Below are 20,993 nucleotides of genomic sequence, written 5' to 3'. Positions count from 1 at the left end.
TCAAGGAAAAGGTGCTTCATCACAATTCAGTGCTGTGTTTTTATTTTAGAGACCTTATATCTACAAGGCTTTCAAAGGATGGAGATATTTAATAAATTAAAACTTTTAAAAGGTATTTGAGTTCTGATGTTGTTTCCTATGTTATGCTAGTATGATAACAGTTAGGAGTTTTGCTCCATGTGCTGCTTAGTGGTCTTGTTGCCTTGTACTTGTTGTTTCCTGTCTCAGAGAGTGATATAATGTTTGCAGATACTTGAACTCTTTCTTACATATGTTCCTGCAATCATCACACAATGAAGTTATTTCCCAGATTTTTGCACTCCTCAGATTCTTAAATCCTGAATTAAATCTATGACAGAAGTGTTAGCCTTTAAATCACTCTTGAAGGCTGATTTGGTTTGGTTTTTCTTAATGTAAGCTTTGATTTTAGTTAGAGAGTATGACAAATACAGATAATGTTGAAGTTGGTTGTCTCTAAGACTTCAGTATCCTAACCTGCAATCCGAATTTATAATATCTTTTCCAAGATACTGTTTAACAGTAGCCAAGCTTGCTGTGGACCTCAGGGAGTTAACTATTCCTCTATTTTTTTTAAAGTAGAGGAACGAGTAAGTTCAAGTTTTTCTCATCTCTCCAGGTGCACTCAAGTTCTGTCCACAACAAAACGATAAAATGTCTATATTTTCTATATGTAGGCATTTAGAGACCTCACAGAGCACTTTCTTCTTTTCATTCTTCTAGGTTTAAAAAATAAAATATTTTAAAAAGATATGTAAGCAGGCCAGAGTTGTTCATTCTCTCATAGTTTGCAGATCAGACTCCTTCCTATCAAAGTAACTAACAAGTTGGCCTCTCTTGAATAGAAAACTTAGTTTGGCAAGGCTGGTTAGAAGGCAAATGATCTATAACAGACCTTGCACCACCTTACAGAGGTTCATTCAGGATTGGAAAACTGTAGATGTTGTACCTAAGTCTCAGTTATCTTTCCTATTCCTCTCTTTGGTCTTGAATTGCTAAGTTAATTATTAGACACTAATTTTAACTTCTTGTTGATGGGGAAAAAAAAAGAACAATTAGTTCAGACCTTTCTGTCAGAGGACTCTGAAAATAAATATACTAAAGAATTTTTTTTAACTTCCTTTATAAGAACATAGAGCAGAAAAGTATCTACTGAATCAAAGAAGTGCACTATTACATTTTTATGGAAGGGAGAAAAGTATCCAGCTGCTAAGAGAGCTATGAAAGAAAAAGGATACAGGTTAGCCACAGCTCTTAAAGCTCAGTTATGCGGGAGTGTGATTTCATCCAATTTCTTCTAGAAGGGGTGGTAGTGAAGCTGAGATGCTTGGTGCAGATCAAATCTAAGATTTTGGGGAAAAAAGCTTTGCTGTAATTCCTATGTTTAATACATTTGGGGTCAGAACTATATAAAAATGAAATAACAGATCTGAGGAAATCTTCTTGTTTTCATCAGAAGTTGATCAATGTATCCAAAAAGAAGGAAATAGTATAATCTCAAATTCTAAGGTACTGGAAATAATTAATTTCAGTCATAATATTTCAGTGTATTTTAATCCTCACAGAAAATCTGATGATGCTGTAATCAGTGAAAAAAGGATATAGGTCTTTTCTATGCATGTACCAGTACCAGTAGGAATGACCAAGGAGACAAAGATTGAGCTTCTTTATCGTATATCCTCCAACCAATGTTCTTATATTCCACTGTTCATTTGGGCAAGGAAGGGATGACTTGTAGACTATATTTACACATTATCAGATAAACAGCAAAACAACTCCCATGAGATGCAGTGTACCTATTTTTTGTATATGATGGTAGTTATTGTTGATTTCTATATGAATAATAGTTTGAGGTCAGTATGAAATGTAGCTATTTTGGAAAACGAACTACCATCAAGTGTAGGATGCACAAGATCTGAAAAGATTTATGAGCAACTAAGCCAAATCACTCAGTTGCAAATTTACTGTACATTCATTCTTCCATTCTTCTGAGTCATATCGGTGTTAATTTTTCTCAAAGCCAGAAGAAAGTTTTAATGTTACCTTCTAATAGAGAAATGGAATATTTTGCATTTTGACTAATTTATATGTAATCTTGACAGAAATTCAACAAGAATTGAACTGTGTCTTCAAGTAACATAAAGTATGACTTTATTTTAGACTAATCACGTTAGATCAGTCTAAGGTAAGACAGTGGTTGCAGAGTGCGTAATCAGTACTGTACCATTTATTTAAGTGAGCCCCCTTTGAAGTACCAGTGTGTGCTGGAATGCCAGCACTTCAAAGAATGCTACCTCCATAAAAATATGGGGCTGTGGTTAGCCACCAAGGGGTTAATAAAGATCAAAGAGCAGCATACATAAACTCATACATAAACAGAACTGTTTTTAAACTGGAGGTTAATGACACCTCATCTAGGACAGCAACACCATAAAGGCAGGCTTGTCTTTACCCTGACATGGTGCTTTATAATGCATAGAGGAAGAGTGGAATACTTAAAGTCAACATTTTTCTCTGGATTGCTTTTTAAATGGGGAATTCAAAGCTTTTCAATGCAGAAAAGAGTCTCTGATATCTGAAATTGGCATTGTTCCTCTAGTTTTGTTTTGCATGCGATTTAGATGGCAGTGGATTTTTGGTATGATTCAAAATGCAGAGATTGGGAGAGCTGAGTGGGGAATTTTATCTGCAGTGTCTAATGGGTGGTTGAGACAAAGAAATAGTATCCTGTTTACTGTATAAAAACATACAAACAGCATTTCTACCAGTTTTTAAAATGCAAATCTAGGAATTACAGATCTGTGCTGTTTGTACTGTCTTGTTTATATGGAGAAAGAGCATGAAACATCTGGTAAGACGTGCTTCCCTTACTGATGTTCCCATTTTAGCCTCTACACTGGAGGTTCCTTAGGTTTAAACTGTACAGAGGTTCCCTACAATAGTGCAAGGATCCTCAGGGTAACAGTTCTATGCTACGCCCATGTAGATGTGGTGCCTGATGTTCATACTCTGCTTTTTATATCTATTTCTTCTGAAAGATGCGAAGAAGAATGGCAGTACTTTATCTTCCAGAAACACCAGAAATGCTCCCCTCCACCCCCCCCTCCTGTGCCCCCCGGCTTTTGCAAAATTGAGGCATAGATAAAGGCAAAAGTCCTCTTAGGAAAAAAAGCCTTTATAGGCAAACCAATTGTTTTCTTGGAGAAGGGTTAGAAGCAGCAATTTAATGACTTACGTTAATGTTCTACATAATTGATCTTATGCCGAAGAAGTTGTACTCAGTGGCCTTGGACCTTTGCTATGACCAGTTTCTCCTACTGCAGCAATAACTATGGCAGAGATTAAGACCTTGCCTGTGCATGATGTTTTTTTGTCTAAGAGTTCCCAATTATTTCCATTTGTGGATGTCCGTGTTCTGATGTTATGTACTATGAATGTCTGTGTAGGGAAAATGAAGATAACGCAAGACACAGAGTCTTCTAATAAAATGATTATATGGTATGTCTCTTCTTAAGCTACATAGTTGCTGGTTAGACTGCAGTGTGAACAGGTTACAATATAAAACAGAATTAAAGCATTGAATCCTAATAAACCCCGATTGGTACCATGGTTTGGTTTGGTGTGGCTGCACAGATGCTTACAATGAATGCAACTGAAAGAGAGAGGGAAAGCAGAAGGTCTTTAACTGATTTTTTGTTGAAGAAAATGCAGGTAAGGTAAGTACCATTTCCAGGGATCTCAATGCACTTATCAGGAGTTAATTAATCTTTAATGTTCTGAAGGAGATACTGAAGTATCTGTCACTGAAGTACTGTGAAATACACACATTGAGCTACAGTGTAGCCAACCATGTAATATTTTAGCCACAATTTGGACTTAATACTAATGTACAAACTAATAATACTTATCCTATGTGTTATGGTAATGCAAGCAAAGTTGGAAATCAGATCAGGAACCTGATTTATGGAAAAACCATCATTTTCCCTTCTCTAATTTAGGTTTACCACATAGCAGTGTAAACATTCCTGCATGGGATCTCTGCATGAAACGCTGAACTTGGTACTGCTGCTGAGAACTTGCTTCAAGTCAAGTTACACCTTCAGTGTTTTCTTTACCATCATTAAGATCAATGCTTTGTTTTCCAAAATACATTAGATATTTTTTATCATGTTACAAAACAATAATACAGCTGGATGTACACAAAGCATTGTAGCTAATTGTATTAATGTAGTCTGGTGTAACATGATTTTTTAGATTGCAGTTTGTGAAAGCTCATTACAAGGATATTGAAGGGTTTCAGAAAATATTTTACTTGCTTTCTGAAATTGTATTTTATGAAGTCAGTTAGTGGAACATAACTTGTGTGCAAAATAGAGATTTCGGTTAACATTCTGGACATATACCTGCATGAAAGTGCAATGGATTTCAATTTCAGGATAGTCTGTTATATTGGATGATGCTCTGCAGTCTGCTAACAATACTTCATCAAGATCATCTACAGTACTTTCTAGAACTCCAGCACTTTTTTCTTTGTACTGACAATCAAATGCAAATGCTTATTGCTATTTTTCTTTTTGAGAAAAATGTTTGTGTGTCTTACAGAGAATGTCTTGCTTGAGTTCTTGAAATAGTTTACATGGAGACACAAGTTGTCTAGATGTAGAACAAGAAATGTTCCTGAAGAGCATGAAAATAGTCCAGAGTATCTTTTTCTCTAAAATTGGCATTCTGTGGCTGTTCTTTTGTGTAATTTAGAAGTATCACCTGATATTGTTCATTTGATGAGTATTGAATAAATTAAAACCAGAATTTCTGGTAGGCTTGAAGTCAATGATGGAGAAATTGCAGAGTCTTGTTCTTCTGGCTTTCCTTTTAAATTTGTACTATTGTTACTGATAAATAAGTGGTATTGCTGCTCTGTGTTTGGCCGTCTGGGAAACTAAATTTGTCAAATGCATTTATACCTTAGATGTTGCCACCACTGGTTGATTGCCTTGCTGATGGTCTTAGTGGAAAGACCAAGGATTGATTAGGTTTGGAGATTGACTTACCTGCTTAACTCTAGACATAGAGTTCCAATGAGAAGAATCTCATCTGGAAATTTTTCTTGCTATCTTCGTGTAGGTTTAGGGCTTCAGAATGACTATTATGCTTACGTCATGATCACCACTCATGTTCTCGTTTTATGGCCTGGGAACAGCCTCTGCTTCCAGATGCGTTAGTGCATTAATTTCTAACACTACAAAATTCATATTGACTAATGCTTCACATCCATGTTTAATGTATGTAATTGTCATACGTCAGAGCAAGAACTGTTTTTTGTTTAAAGAGTAGACTGTGCAAAAACTATAATAGCAGACTGTGTTGATCTGAATGTTAATGAAATCAAGGGCACACAAGGCTTTAGTTTCCATCTGCTTTTAAGTTTGAAATTGGCTTTTGTGTGAATGAGGTTCCTTGCATTTAAGACTAAATACACTTCTAGATAGAAAGGATCATTTAGAGCTCTAGTCATCCTCTGCCTTTGCAAACCGTTTGTGTAACACTCTGCTACTTTTGCCTTTCCTTTATTTTTTTCTCTTTTCTGTGCTGTGTTTATTTATTTTAGTATTTCACTGATGTAAGGATTCAAACGAGTGCTTCTGTGGTGTGCTAAAATCCATTCTCATTTAACTGGTGGCCCAAGTACAGCCCTCAAACCCCTGAAACTATTGCTTTTGTAGGTTTACATTTTCTTTCCTCTTCCCTACCTCTCACAGTCCGTTTTGTATGTATGCTAGTGTGCTGACTGTTTCTTTTCTGTGGCCATAGAGATAGCAGAATACCTTGAAACACACAATGAATAGTATCTCCTATAGAATAAATCTCCTATACAGTATGAAGAACAATGGGTAATTCCCATGCTTAAAATTCCTTTGCTATGTCACCATAATAAAGCTGTACACTAGTTGATATGTTTTTCAAATTGTGTTAATCTTTGAAACTGGTGATCTTAGTAACCGTTAAACTTGGAAATCAGGTTTCTTGTTCTTGGAATGGAGATAAGTGAGCGTTTAAACTTTTTGCCCGTTGACAGCAACGTGACTTTTGCATAACATGCAAAAAGTGATATTGATCATTCTGTATTTCATGTCATCTCTGTACAGTTGTAACAATCTAGTTAGTTGCATAGGAATTGAGAGGAAGGTTTTATCTCTGTTCTGAGTACATAGACTGGTAATTTGGGAAACTGTTTTAAAGCAATATAATGGTTATGCTATTTGAGTAATAATAAAAAAATAAACAAAGCTTTGATAAAGCTTTGTGCCTGTTCAGTCAATATTGTTACCAAGGAACCACTAATTACTGTGTATCATGTTAGAGGGGGCCCTGAAAAATCCATGCAAATCATATGATTTATAATTCATAAATCCTCCATCCCCTGAGCAAAGTGCTCTTGCACTTACACTAATTGAGTACTTATGTTCATTGATCCAGTCCATATAGCACCTTTAGTCTGTATAGCAGCTTTTATTGCAGGGCTGGAAACTTTGTCAAATGTCCCCTGTAGTGGATGGCAATGTCCTGTTTCCAAAAATCTACTTCCCTGGTCCTTTGCTTTGTAATCCTTCAATCTGTCAGCAGTCAGTTCTGCCTGAATCAAAGCAATATTTATGTCTGTCTCCCCCTGGCTGTAGTGGTACAAAGTCTGCATGGTACAGCCCTTTTGGGGCTGGAACTACTGTGGTCAATTGATCTTACTAGTAAGATCTACAGGATTTACATCATATACTGGCTTATATAGGTACTAATATGTGTTTGTCCTAGCAGCTACTCTCAAAAATTACTCACTTGTAAGAATTAGACAAACGCTTCTTTTTGGCTGTGCATGTTTTTGTTGGTGTTTTCTCCATATATAGAGCATAGATTTTGTTTACCACATGACAGTGGTTGCCAATAGTTATAAATACCAAAATACACAGTCTAATAGTTCATATGTTGTTTGTGAATCATAAGTACACTGGTGAAGGAGATGGAATCCTATGCAAATCTTGTATACCAAACCAAAAATAAAAGTAGAGGACTAAAGATATATTATGTTTCAGGATAATACTTCTTCCCTGGTCCCTGTTACGTATTTTTCTAATAATTTTAGCATAGTTTTATAATGTGTAATTGTAATTGTTATCCACAAGAATGGCATAATTTAATTCTATCTAAACTGTAGAAAGATAGATGAATGACAAATTAATAATTTACCGTCTTTGCATAATACTGTAGCACAGAATACCAGAAGGATTGATGGCAGAAGAGGTTAACAAATTTTAGCATCTTCCATTAGCTTTTCATTGTCATATGTTTGTGGTGCTGACTGAAATAAGCTTTGTAGGAGATCTTGGTCTAGGGAACTAATTACTTGTGCCGATTGCCATACTGATGAATAGACCCTCATTTTAACATTCCCCTGAAGACGAGGAGCAGTTTGTGATTCACGACTGCATCCTGGCTGATATTTTACAATAATTTTAACAGATAAATATAGGAAGGCAGAATGATGAAGTGCCTATCCAGGCTCTACGACTATCAAAGGCATGCACATAGCCAGCTGTGTTCTGCCTTTTTTTCTATAATCACTAATGGAGAATTTTAAGTTTTTAATTGACCTTAGAATAAACCCTTTTTTTCCCCCACTGTGTTTTATATTTTTTCTTTGGTTAATTATTCCAAAATCATTGCATTTAACAATAAAATCATTCAGATTTGAGCATCATTGTAACACACACAAAGTGTGAAAATAAAATACTGGGGCTTTTGATTCCAATATGTTAACATTTTTCTAAAAGTAAAAAATCAGGAGGATGAAGAATAGCACTGCCTTTTCTTTGGTATTAGAAAAAGACATAGAATGCTAATGAAGATAGATGCAAAGACTGTGTCTGTTTTTATGAGATTGTTTTCAGTCCCAATTTTTAATGTTTACAAATTTGTTTGAGACTAGGTTTATGCAAATTATTCTGGCTTTTGTTACTGTCTTTGTTTGAAACCTTTTTTTGCCTTAAATAAAACTCATTTCTACCTTTAGACCTCAAAACTAAGAATGTAGATACCAAGTGTTTTTAACATTATGATTAGTAAATTAGTTGTGGCTATTCATTGTCAGTGTTGATAGGTGTACTTTTTATTAGCTCCTGGATGAAAAATGGAATAAAATGCATTTCCATCTGTTGGTTTAGTAGAAGCTGTGTTAACAAACAAAATTAGTGGTTGTTTTTTTAAAATTTGAGCATGCAGGCTTTCAGACTATTGCAGCTAGTCTATGCTTCAGTAATTTTCTTTCTGTGCTATACCTGAAATTGGTAGATTTTGTACATTCTCTGGGCTAAAACACTGTTTTGCAGTGGCATTCATTCATGATATCTAAGAAGATAGTAACTGGCACTTATATATGACCATATTAAAAAGATCTACTTTGGAGCATACAATGGAAAATAATGAATTTGATATAACCTTTCCTAGATGTATTTTTTTAAAGGTATGCCTTCAATATAGCAATTATTACACATCATAACGTGTAGCTTTTAATTAAATGTAAAAACACAACTATATAAACCAGAAATCCAATCTGATTTGCTAGAAAATAGATTGCTGTTTCACTCTCCTGGAATGGTTTATTTAAAAACAGTAAATGGAAAAGAAATGCATTTTCTTGTGTTGTTCTAAGCCTCAGGGGCTAAATGTAATGAATATTTTAAGAGATTATTTTAATTAAATTCCTGCACATCTAAACAGAGTAATATTTTATTATCACATACATAACCATGTAACTGAGGTATTCATTAAAGTTAACACTTTCTGGACCAAGAATTCATGGTATGATTTACTGACCTTGTGCAAAAAGGCACAAATTAGGAAGAAAAATGAAGGGGGACAGACTTTGATTAATATAGGTAATGCTATACCATATTTATAATAGCCTTTTCCCTATTCTGGTTTATAAATGCAGTCACTGAGAAAGGTGCCCTGCTGAGGCTGAAATGAGGCTGAAATCGGAGCACATGCCACTAGAGTGTGGGGAAACTGATCACACTGTCAGCAATTCATTTCAAAATGATGTATTTAGTGCTCATTTCACCTTCCAAGAAAAAAGGGAAAGGAGTTCCTTAGACTGGAAGGTGATATTGTTATTTTCAAGGACATACGTAAGTAAAAGATTGCAGAAAGGGGGGAGGTTAAAAAAAAAAGGCAAAAGCAGTGCAAACAAGGAGAGCTTTATGCAGAAATTCAGTGCTACCATGCTGTTTGATAATTGCTAACATATGTGACTCCTCTGTTTCATTGTAGTCGTCCTCGTGAGTTCTGGCGCCTTGACTACTGGGAAGATGACTTGCGGCGCCGGCGACGATTTGTGCGTAACCCCCTTGGATCGACACATCCTGAAGCGACACTAAAAGCAGCTGGAGAACATGGTCAGTGCGAAATCTGCTTCTTGCCAATAGCAGCAGGTTACAGTATGTGGCAGTAAAGACTAGACCTTCCTTCCTATTAAAAAAATTGTCTCAAATGCCAAAGGCTTTTGTCATTGCATTTCAGAGATAAACTGACTGTTGCTTCTTATAAACAAGGTTGATATTTGTCAAGCCTCATCATTACATCTGGCACATTGTGTATACTTTGCACACAATGATTACAAATATAGTTCTCACTAAACAGGAGAAAAGTGGGTGCAGTTTTGTCTTTAATCCCCAGTGCACATTCTGGTGGTAAATTACCTGTTCATACTTCAGTAATTTCAGAAGAAGATATTTCCTGTTCAGGAATCCACAGCAATTATTTCAGTTAGCCTTAGCACATATCTGCCTATCATTACAGATGCATTAAAATAAATGCTTCTGAAGGTAAACTGTATTGAGAACTTTGCTTATATCTTCAAGTTTTTCTGTGAGTATTTGTTATGGAAAAAATAGTAACAAATTCTGAAACATAAACTATTGTTCAGGCAGCAAATGGTAATGATGGTTTCTATCTGGTGATTTTTTAAAAAGGGGTTTGTATTTTTTAACAGGTTTCTTTTCCCTGCTTTATTATCAGGGATCATACTACCATGTCTGTTCTAAATGAACATATTTACAAAACTATTGCAATAATCTATTTAAGAATTTTATAACAAACCAAGAAGATAAACAAACACACATACAAAGCTTGTAAATTTTGGATTTTAGTCCAGAATTTTCTGTCTTTGGAATTTAATGAAGGCACATTGATAAGGTAGAAAAATATTTCTTGTATTTAAATATAATTTGCTTGTAATCAAAACTGGGTACCCTTCACCTTGAAAGTGCATGTCATGGAGTAGAATGATTTAAATTTAGGGGTTTTTTTGTTTCTTTTTCAGTCTGTGAACTACTGCAAACATATATGCATACATACACACACATTTTGTATGTGGAGTCATAAACTTTGCTAATTTAAATTATTAAGGCTGTTGTATGGCTATAGAACAACATCACTGTCATAAAGTTAGTTTCCGTCAGGCATCTTAACCTCTTGCACTCAGCCTTAAAGAGCCATTTCTGGAAGAAAATGCCTACAATATGTCAGCTGATATAATGCCAGATGTGACATCAGTCCTCTAAAATAAATGACCGTACACCAAATAGTCAATAAAGTGATCTGAAAACAATGTTTGTATAGCTCTGCATCTTTGACTAGAGAAAGAAGAACAAGATGTAGAATTAATTAACCCATATTTTCCTCTGAGGCTTCTTCTTAATACTGTGTGTTGTTTCTACACCATGGACTTTAAAGGCACAAAGTTTCTAATACACCATAGGTAAACCACAACTGACTCTCTTTAATATTATGTGCACTTCAAGTGAAGTAGATCTTGTCACAGTTTTGTGTATTCTACTCATATTTTTGTACTTCATCTTTATATTGGTATCAAAATAATGTAAAATATATTTTTCTTGCAAAATATTTAGAGATTCTGTCTCTGTTTTTGTAACTAATTCTTCCATAAGTAAATACACACAAATAGAATTATTCATCTTTCATAATAATGTCATAATTTCACTGTTCCACACTATATTTCAAGGGCTATGGCACATACTCAGTTTGTAATTTACAAGAGCACAGTTCTTGTCGATACAAGAGAAGGATGAATAAAAATAGCCCTATTTCATAGACAGCTAATAGGCATAGCTGGTAGCTAACTCTGGTAATTTAAATAGACCTAATTGTTTTAAGTCTTCCTTTCTGTTCAGAATTTTATATCCTTAACAGGCTTCTATTATATTTAATTTCTCGGTGTTGTTTTATTCTGAATTTAATTCCATTCTGCCTTTGTAATCTGTGGCCATTCTGTTCCTTGTTCTATCCAGTGAATATTCTAATTTACCTTATTATTTAATGCGATTTCTAAAAACCTAGGTAATTACTATCTGCCTAACTGAATGTACGTTTGTGTGCAACTGTTTTGTTCCAGGACCTTCCCCTGGCAAGATGTAAAATATATTATCAAAGTGCAAATTCAAGTTCAACTGGAAACTATATATATTATATGTAGGAATACAAAGGTTGTTGAGTTTTGGTTTGAGTTTTTTGATGTGATGTTTTTGTTTTGTTCAGGCTTTTTTTTAAGTCTCATAAGGTACAGTTGTCAGAAAGGTATACTGGAGTGATCACTTGGTCTATTTCTTTCTGAATTCTGTTTGTAAACTTCTAGTATTAACCAATTTTAGGTCAGAAAATGCAATTATTTTCAGATTTTTTGAATGAAACTTTCAGACCGTGCTTTCATTTATATCCTTATTATTCTTAGAATTCTCAGAATATTTTCCTCAGTATTTTATGATTTCCTATCAATAATTCATCATTATTCTACTTCAATTAATATTACATATCTCTGAACAAAAAACTTTTTTAAAGAATAACTAAAAGGTTCCTTACTGCCTATTTAAGCTTTTCTCAAAACAAACGAAACAAAACCAAAACCTGAAATTGGGCATAAGGAATTTTGCCAAAAGGGGGATGGGGGAAAATAATGCATAAATAATGGGAAAGTACTGTTGCAGAAACTATGCTTCAAAGCATGGATTTTAGCAGTTTTCATTAGCAGATGCACATTATCTGCGGCTTGGTGTCTTTTGGAAAAAAAAAAAAAAAGCTGTATTCTCCACCTCAGAAAGCTCACAGTCTAGGACAAACCACAATTTGCAACTGTGAAAATTATTCAGAAACAATTCAGAAGCCTAGATATTGTTCAGTAAAACCCAGAGAAAACAACAGCAACAACAACAATAGTCTCTGTTGCAGCGTAGTTATGTGTCTTAGTAGCAAGAAGCAATCTCTTCCAGGGATTGATTTGATTTGAAGGAGAACCTCTGGTGCAGAGGTGGCAGAATAAATACCTGAAGACTAATGTTCTCTGTTCAGACAATCAATACCAGCCCCATGACTATACTTCTGGCTACCTTCTAGTTAAAAACAAATTTTTTAATTCTGACAATTTAATTGCCATTCCCAAGTTCACATTAACGTGCTTGGGGAAAAAAAGGCTTTAGGTAATTTTTCAGAGAGGGGGGTGGGGGGAAAATCCTTCCAAAATGGCTATTTATAAAAGTCAGTCTAGTAGTGTATTGTGGGGGAAGGAAAGAGAAGTGAAGGTGAATTGGTAGAAAAAGGTTGTGATGGAAAGAGTTAATTCTTTTCTATTCTCCTTTTTACCCATTGTTTAGAAATGAAATCAAAATACTTATGTAGGTCTGAGAGTGCAAAAAAATGAGTGCTTTAAACGTAATGATGTCTTTAGATTGACCCCCAAATACAATATTTTGCAAGGGAATCTTTAGCTTCTGGAAAATATCGAACTTTTTAACGAGTAATTTGTTGCTTTTTTTTGATGTTAAAAACTTGGGGAGAAGGAGACTAAAACAGTCTGTATCATTTCCATCACGGCAATAGGCAGAGTTCAAAGATTTGTGATTGCAAGGGACTAGCCTCTGATCACCTACAGTATTGCAATCATCTAGTTTTTTTGCCTCAACTCGGGATGAAAAAGAAGTCTTAAAAATAATGTTTTAAAACCTGGTGTGAAAGTGTTGCGGTTTTTTTCCCGTTCTTATCTTTTTAAACAAATAGAAAGAAAAGAACTTTGCTAGATGGAGATTTCTGGGAGTCCTTTAAAAAAAATAGCTAGTAAGGAGATTTTAATGTATCTATCTTTTTCCCTGAATTGCTTTTCCTAATATATTTACCAAGCATTAAAACAAACAAGCAAATAAAAGTAATGTTATGTATCTTCTGTATTGTGCTTTCTGCTACTTTATTTTTCAAATAGCTTTGTAAAATTCAGTTCCATAGATAAGGCTATGTTGCAGACAAACAGTTAAAATAAGCTTAAGCTTGTTCAGCAACTTAAGCCAAACTATTATTTTTACACCCAAGTGTCCCAGAGATCTAACTGGAACAAATGAGACTCTGCAATTGTGTTTGTAAAAAGCTTAAGGGTCTTAAGGAGCAGTTTGGGTAGGATTGCATGGAATTGCATTAATGAATTATAATAATGAAGTTGCTAGATAGATTGCTAGATAAATACTCTGCCAGCAGGCTGTTGTGTCCTGTGCAATGCATAGACCATGCCTTGAGGTCTTGGTCTTGCAAAGGTGTATGTGAATGCATGCTTGGCTTCAGTTGCACCAATGATAAGCAGGCCTAGCAGAGAGCAGTTTGGATTAGCAGATGACAGGGTAGGGTTTGAGACCTGAAATAGGAAATCCAGTGTAATATACTTATGCACACACTTGGGATCTGAATATGTTGCGTGATGTCATGTCCTAATATATATATTTCTAATTGGTACACGTAGAAAGAGAACTAGACTGTCGCCTATCTACAGAAGACAGGTGAATCCATGAAAAACATATTGAATTCTACACAGATCTTCATGTGAGTGTGTGTGTTGGTTACTTTATTCAAGTCAGTATAGCGAAAACAGATTCTAGTTCAGAGTATGATGTCTTACTGCCTTCCAGTAGCTTATATCTGCAGATACACGGACAGACTATGCATCTTGCTGTCCCTGTGTGTGTATAAGTTCCATGCAAGTCAGAAAATGTGGGTAACTAACATACACAAAGAAACAACAAAAAATGGCCAAAGTGGACCAATATCACTTGTAGTCTAAAATATTTTCTTGAAAAAAGGCAATTACTGAAGAGATATGTTTTCCAATCAGTATAACATCACTATGTGGGGAAATAAATAAAATCTAAGTTATGAGGATGAGGCAGGAGGTGTATATTTTGATTATCCAGTCATGTTTGGCTTAGAAGTTGCTGTACTGATTTTATTTTTTCTAATGGTAGATTAAAAGAAACACTGAAACATACTGGTTATTGTGAGAAGTTAAGCCCAAGTATAAAAGTGTTAAGCTTTGATGTTGACTATCAATGTAATCTTAAATGAGAATAGCTAGAAGGCTAGTTTAAAATAGCATCTTCAGGATAACATGTATTGTAGTAAAGAAATAAAAAATGGCAGGTATGCACAAAGCAGATGGGGGTTTTGAAACAACAAATATAGTTTGCCAGTATTTAAAAAAGAAGGAAAAAAAGACCAACTCAAACCCATTATTGTCTTTGACTTTATCCCTGGGATAGTTTTGTTCTGTTTTACCTTTTTTGAGCTTGAAGAGAATGCTGTTAGGCAACTGAGTGCATGTGGTGTGTATTAGTATACTGTTGGTAATTTTACTGCTGCTAATCCTCAAGGGGGAGTTAATTGCAGGAAAACCTTTCTAAATATCAGCTGCATATTTTCCATGACAAGGTTTTCAACTCATGTTGAACAACTCCAGAATCTGAGTTATCATTATTTACATGAGCACATTTTAGTAGAAAGTAAAAATTGTGATTGCACAATGCATTTAAAGCTTTGCAGTAATTTATTTTTATAAGACTTTCTTACAAGTGTCAGTTATTGGTTGGGGAGGGAGGATCATGCATAAATTGCATTTAATTTTGTACAGCAAGTTAAATTTTATTTGTGGGGTTTTTTTCTTTTCTTTTGGAATGGGGATTTTTGTGTGTTTTGGAGTGTTTTTTTCTTTCTCTTTTTTTTTTTACTTTTGTTGTTTGGGGTTTTTTGTAAGCTTAAGGCCTAAACTGAAAACAGAGTCTTTGGTGGTTTGGTAGGTGTGGGTTTTTGTTTGTTTGTTTGTATTTCTTTTTTGGTATTCACATAATTGAAAAGTTCGCTATTTGCAATTTATGTGTGTGTATTTACTTAAACAATTTAAACGTTATATATTGCCACTGGGGAATTGCCGCCTTCTGTAAATGTTTGCAGATTAACATATTTTTAAAATAAGCCAGTGGAACTCCAAATCAAGTATGGCAGCAATCAGAGAAAGCAGCAAGCAATGTTGAAGTGTTGAAGTTAGTTGGTCCTGATGTGTTTGGTGAATGTTTTTCAAACACGGCTCTGCCATGGGCATTCTCAGTCTGTTTTTTTAAGAAAGAATATTTTTAATTTTAACTAAAATAAAACTCAACCCACAAAACAACCCTAGACAACACTGCTGGGTTTTGGCTTTTGCAACAAAGCAGCAGCTTCTGTGTAGAGCTTTTGGGGTTTTCGGGGATTTTTTTGTTTGTTTCTTTCTTTGATTTTTTTTTTCTTCTTCTTCTTCTCCTTCCTACTGCTGCTTTGAGCTTGTAATTTAAAGAAAATAGATGTCGACCTGACAGTGCCGAGGCAAGATGAGGAGCACTGCCTTGGGCAGAGCCGGCCGCCCCGCCCCCGGGACCGGGGAAGGGGGAGCAGGAGTGGTGGTGATGGTGTGTGTGTGCTCAGGGACGGCAGCGGCACGTTGGCGTGCCCGGTTAGCGTCTGTGGCGTGTGAAACGAGCTTGTCTGCTTCTTTTTCTACCCAGAAAATTCAGACGCCAGCATAGAAAAGTCCCCTGTAAGGACGGGGTATTGCTTCGTTGTGCCTCCTAGAAGCAGGTGCACGCTTTCCTCGGCCTCTGACCGCGGCCGGTAGGCAGCTGTGCGCTCTTCTGCCACCGGAACAGAAATGCCCGTTATCGTGCCTAGCCCACCGCCTCGCTCGCGGGAGCGGCGGCGATGCCTTCCCCGCTCCTGGGTAGCTCAGCCCGCCCCCGGGGATTCCCACCCTCGCCGCCTCCCGTTGCCCTGCGAGGCAGGAGCCCCTACCCGCCAGCCCCCTTACCGCCTGCCTCTCCCACCCCATTTCCCAAACTCTGCGGGTCCGCCGGTCCCGGGGACCTGTTGCGCTGCCCCGGTGCCGTCCCGGCGAGAGCAGCGGGGCCAGGGCGGTCCCCGGGCGGTTCCCGGCGCTCCCGGCCCCGTGCTGCCGCCGCTGCCCGCCGGGACGGCCCTCCGCCGCGTTGCTCTCTGGGACACGGCCGGCTTGGTCGCGGCGGTGGTCCCCTGCCTGGCAGAGGAACGGTCTCTGCTGCTACCAGAGCAAAACCAGTGATGGAACCTCGGGTCTGAGAGACGAGTTAACACGCTGGACAGTCGGGTCCTGATTACAGCGGCAGAACTCAGCTTCCGAAGGAAGCTTTGTGTCCTTTTGCCCTCAGTCACAAACACTTGAGGCAGTTACTCGCTGTAGAGAGTTCTGGATGATTTTGAGCTGGCCTAATAGAATTAAAACTAGATATGTCCTAACCTTATAGGATTAAGGCAGGTACTTGCTACAGCTAGTCCTAAACAGTTATCTTCCCGAAGTTTCATTAAAAATAAAGTCACACTTTCTTTCTCTGTTGTCACTGTTGCCTCAGAGACCTGACAAACAGCAATATGTCTTTCTCCGATTTCAGCTCCTGATGAGGATATACTTGTTAAAGGAAAGCAGTCCATCAAGAGTCAAGTTTTAGGAAATCAGAACTCAGAAAGCGAGGTCCTCCTGGAAGGCGATGATGATATCATGTCATTCATGGAGGAAAGAGAAGTGGAGAACTTAACAGGTAACTTCAGCTATCTTATTTTCTCCTCAGCTTCTTCACTATTTGAGTTCTAATCTTCTCTGCTGTTCACTAAATCACATTTTGCAATACACACTGATAAATTGTTCCTTCCCATACCTAGGTCATTAAGATAATTTTCTGTGCACCTCAGATGGTGAGGGTTTACTTTAGGAGAGTCATGCGTTTTCTTTCTCTGGCTTTTATAAACTTATTGCATCTGCAGTAGATGTCTGTATTCTAGGAAACTTTCCTTAGAGAAGGTAGCTCTACCTTGACAAGGGCTTCCTTTGTTTTTTGACCTCATTCTACTCCTCAGATCATTAGACCTTGTGGACAATTGGGCAAGTTGACTCAAAGGCTTTGGAAAACTTTTTTTTCCTGAGTTTATGAAATTGTAAGTATTTCTTTAGCTAGTTGAGTTTGAAGGATCTATACACTTGGTGATTTAACTGCCTTAAACTCCTTGTCATTTCACCAGTTGAAGTCCCTTCTTCACAGACAATGGTCTTATTAGACTTTTTTTTTTTTTCTGATAACAAGTAGTTCTTCAGATCTTTGAACTTAATTTTACTGTCACATGCAACCTTTGCAGGTGTTGCAGTGTGAGCAGAGTAGGTCCATTTTGGTACAGTTCAAAAAGAGAGTAACCTCCTAGTTCAGGGACTGGGACTTGTATCCCTATGTACATTTAGTTTGGAGAAAAATGTAATTTCTCAGATCATTCTGATTCCCTGAGAAGCTTGTAGTATAATCTTACATTCATACGTATCATATAGATGATAATTCAGTGAAATTACTGGAAACTATTCTTTATTGGCAGTTTACTTATCCCTGAACTACATACCACTCTTTTCCTTTTTTTTCAAATCAAAGTTAAAGATGCAGCATAATGCAAAAAGAAAACCTGTGTGGGAAGAGTGAAGTAAAATAAAGTAACAGGAGAATAATGCAATGGCATTTTGTGTATGTGAGTCTTTTTTTCCCCATTCTACCATGAGCTTCCTTCTCAACAGCCTTCTCTGTGTTTCCTTCTCTTTTGTTATTCATTCATTGGTTTGAGTAATACATTCATACTGTAATAGAGGTGAAAGGGGAGTTTAATTATATAATCTTGACAATGGCAATAGGATTAAGAAGTAATCCTCACTAATAAAGTGGTGTTGGTTAGAAATGAAGTGGAAATTGTCAGGGGTCTTCTACAGGACCTGGACTGCCCCAGCTTCTGCAGCTGTCTGCTTGCCCTGTAATTGAATGTCTGCAAGTGATTGAAAAAATGTTATTTCTCCTCTGGATTACATGCTAATGTACAGAGGGCAAAGGGAGACAGCAAAAGAACACATAGCTGCTTATTTCATCCATTTGTGGGAGTGAGCTCTGGGAAATCATGGCAGTTCTGGAGCTATCTCATGCCCATCTGCAAACACAATGTATTTGTACATTGGGAATAGAGGGCAAAGCTGCTCTGATCTCAGCAGAGCATCTATTCTTTTGTCCTAGTGGCACACATTGAGATTGATGTGAGATTAAGGACCATCACCCTCCTAACAATCGATGGAAATGACAATTCATCTGAATTTTTTGTCAGTTATTCTCACGTTGATTACCTCAACGTGTGTACCTCATTTATAGATGCTTTATTAAACCAAAATTGTCTATGTCACATTCACATCTTCCACTGTTTTACAAAAGTCAAATAATACCGCAGCCAAGTAACTTAATTTCCTTACCTCTTAATCAGCTAGATGACAAACCTAACCTCTTTTCTTTCTGTATGTGTTAGTTTATATAATACGTTCTGCATTGTCAGATCCATGCTGAACCTATTGTTTTCAGTAGTAGTCTGATTTGTCCCTGTGATAAGCCCTGTGGAGATGTGATTATTCCAATAAAAATTCATTCAGTTGGAAACCAACCCTCCAGCTGTTTACTCCCACAGTCCCTGAGCTATACTAACACTGTATGGAATCCTTGAACAATATTTAAAGCAGAATCAAAAACATCTTTAGAACATTTTACTTGAGGTGCTATAACATTGTGTAACCTTAACAAAAGATTTCTAGCATCCATGAGGGAACAGTTTGCAGTTAGACAACTTTGAGCTTTGACTGCTGCATTTGACTTTGTAGAAAGCTATTAAAACTCTCCAGTACCTACAGAACACATCTGACAGTAAGATTCCAAGTGTTTGTGTGTGCACTCTCTCTGTTGCATCTAGCAGAAGGTGTGCAACTCTTGAAGTTTCTCAAAAAGAAAATGTGTCCGAGTGAAAACTCTGCTGCCGTGCTAAAGCCAACTCTGGCACATAGCATCAGTTTGCAGTTGTAGCTGCTTTTGTGTTCAGCAGCACAGAGACACTGCAAATCTATTACATATGTTCTTTCCTGGGATGAAAAGAGTTTTGATTTTTAAGGAAAAGCTACACTCTTTGCTTTGTTTATTTTAATGTTCCAGGCTTGAAAAGCAAATACTTTGCACTTGCACTCTTTCCTGGTTCTAATATTATTGTTTTCACTCTTTGGCAGGTCCAGTTGCCCTAAGCACACCAGCTCAGCTTGTGGCACCCTCAGTGGTAGTGAAAGGCACTCTTTCCATCACTCTTTCTGAGCTCTACTTTGAGGTGGATGAAGAAGATCCCAGTTTTAAGAAAATCGACCCAAAGGTAAGAGATCATTGACCCTGAGCTCTGAGAGATGATGACAAATTACTCAAGACCTTTAATTCTTCATTTGACTTCCTTTACCTCTATTTGTCTACAGTGTTCCTGCTTTAACAAGTTTGTGACTGACCATATATGTTATTGAACTTCACATAGGTGACATCTCCTTTCCTTCTCCTTTTTCTTCCCCTCCCTACTTGAATGTTAATTAGCTTGCTTCGAATAAAGCTCCAGGGAGGCATCTTAAATAAAGACATCTTGAATCACAGGCCTGTGTGAATACTGAAAAGTTCAAGCAGGCTTTTAGCCCAAATACTGTGTTTTGTTTTCCCACTTTTATATAACAGCAGTGTAAAATAGCTCTAAACTTCCTACCCTCGTAAGTTTTCCATGCTTCTGTATCGTATTATTCTGTAACAGATTTTACAGGGCCTCTTGTTATTTATTGTGCCTAAGCAGAAAACATAATTACCCTCTTAAAATATGTTTCTGAACTGACTTGCCAAACTCCTCAAACTTTATTTGCTCTGAGTTACTTGATTATTAGTCTTTTGTTTAAAATTAGTGACTTTCAGTAAAATTTCTATTTCAAAGCCAGCGTGCTGTGCAATTAGCTTAATAACATTGTACTCGAACCTTTTCTACAATTTTGCAGCAACAGTTTAAAAGTATGACATGATTGCTAAATATTCGTGCATCCCAGTTTCAGTACAGCTATGGCTCTTGTTTTTTTAAGTGTCCTCTCGATATTAAACAAGGTAATAATTTCTTCATGAAGGGGAAAAAAGGCACTGGAAGAAGTACTGGTTTTCTCCTTGTCTGTAGAAAATACCTTGGGTGTTAAGTGCATGTTCAGTTCTTTGTTCTTATTGAGTAAATTGCTCTTGTCTGTATTAAAAATGGCATCAGTGGGTCTGAGAGTTGGGATTATCAAATCTTATCACAAAATAAATTTGTTTTGAAAAACAGTTCTCTCAAATCCTTAGAACTTAGAATTTAATATAAGCAATTAACTAGAATTGTTATTTTGATGTGATACCATAAATGAGATTTAGTTTTCTTTTGGTCTTCAGGTATTTTTTAAATATTCTTAAAATTATTTCAAGTATAAGATAGCTTTTAAAATTTTGGGAGGTTTGCTCTTTCCATAGTGGTTTGATTTTTTATTTTGTTTTTAAATTATTGGCAAAAAGGATATAAATATAAAATGTAAAGACAGTTTGATATGTTCCTGTATTGCATTTTCCATCTAAAATATTCTGCTTTGTATTGCATTAGCATGAGAAAAGTCTTACAGATCTGCATTATTCTGCAGGGTTTGTGGGGGGTTTTTTTTCTGTGGC

At 36.5% G+C, this 20,993-nt stretch overlaps 1 protein-coding gene across 4 annotated transcripts in view; it reads left to right on the top strand.

Moving 5' to 3' along the window:
- The window catches only part of LRBA (LPS responsive beige-like anchor protein), a 406,817-nt gene that overhangs the window by 210,005 nt on the left and 175,819 nt on the right, over positions 1-20,993 (top strand). For all 4 annotated transcript variants that reach the window (XM_061993733.1, XM_061993732.1, XM_061993731.1 and 1 more), the window contains 3 exons: positions 9,340-9,464; positions 16,848-16,994; positions 19,517-19,653. In XM_061993733.1, the coding sequence (XP_061849717.1) occupies positions 9,340-9,464; positions 16,848-16,994; positions 19,517-19,653 (409 nt within the window). The remainder of the gene's footprint in view (positions 1-9,339; positions 9,465-16,847; positions 16,995-19,516; positions 19,654-20,993) is intronic.

This window comes from Colius striatus, chromosome 3 (genome assembly GCF_028858725.1).
Source record: "Colius striatus isolate bColStr4 chromosome 3, bColStr4.1.hap1, whole genome shotgun sequence".
Taxonomy (NCBI): domain Eukaryota; kingdom Metazoa; phylum Chordata; class Aves; order Coliiformes; family Coliidae; genus Colius; species Colius striatus.
The sequence above is the reverse complement of the archived record's forward strand: the minus strand, read 5'-3'. Positions and strand labels throughout refer to the sequence as shown.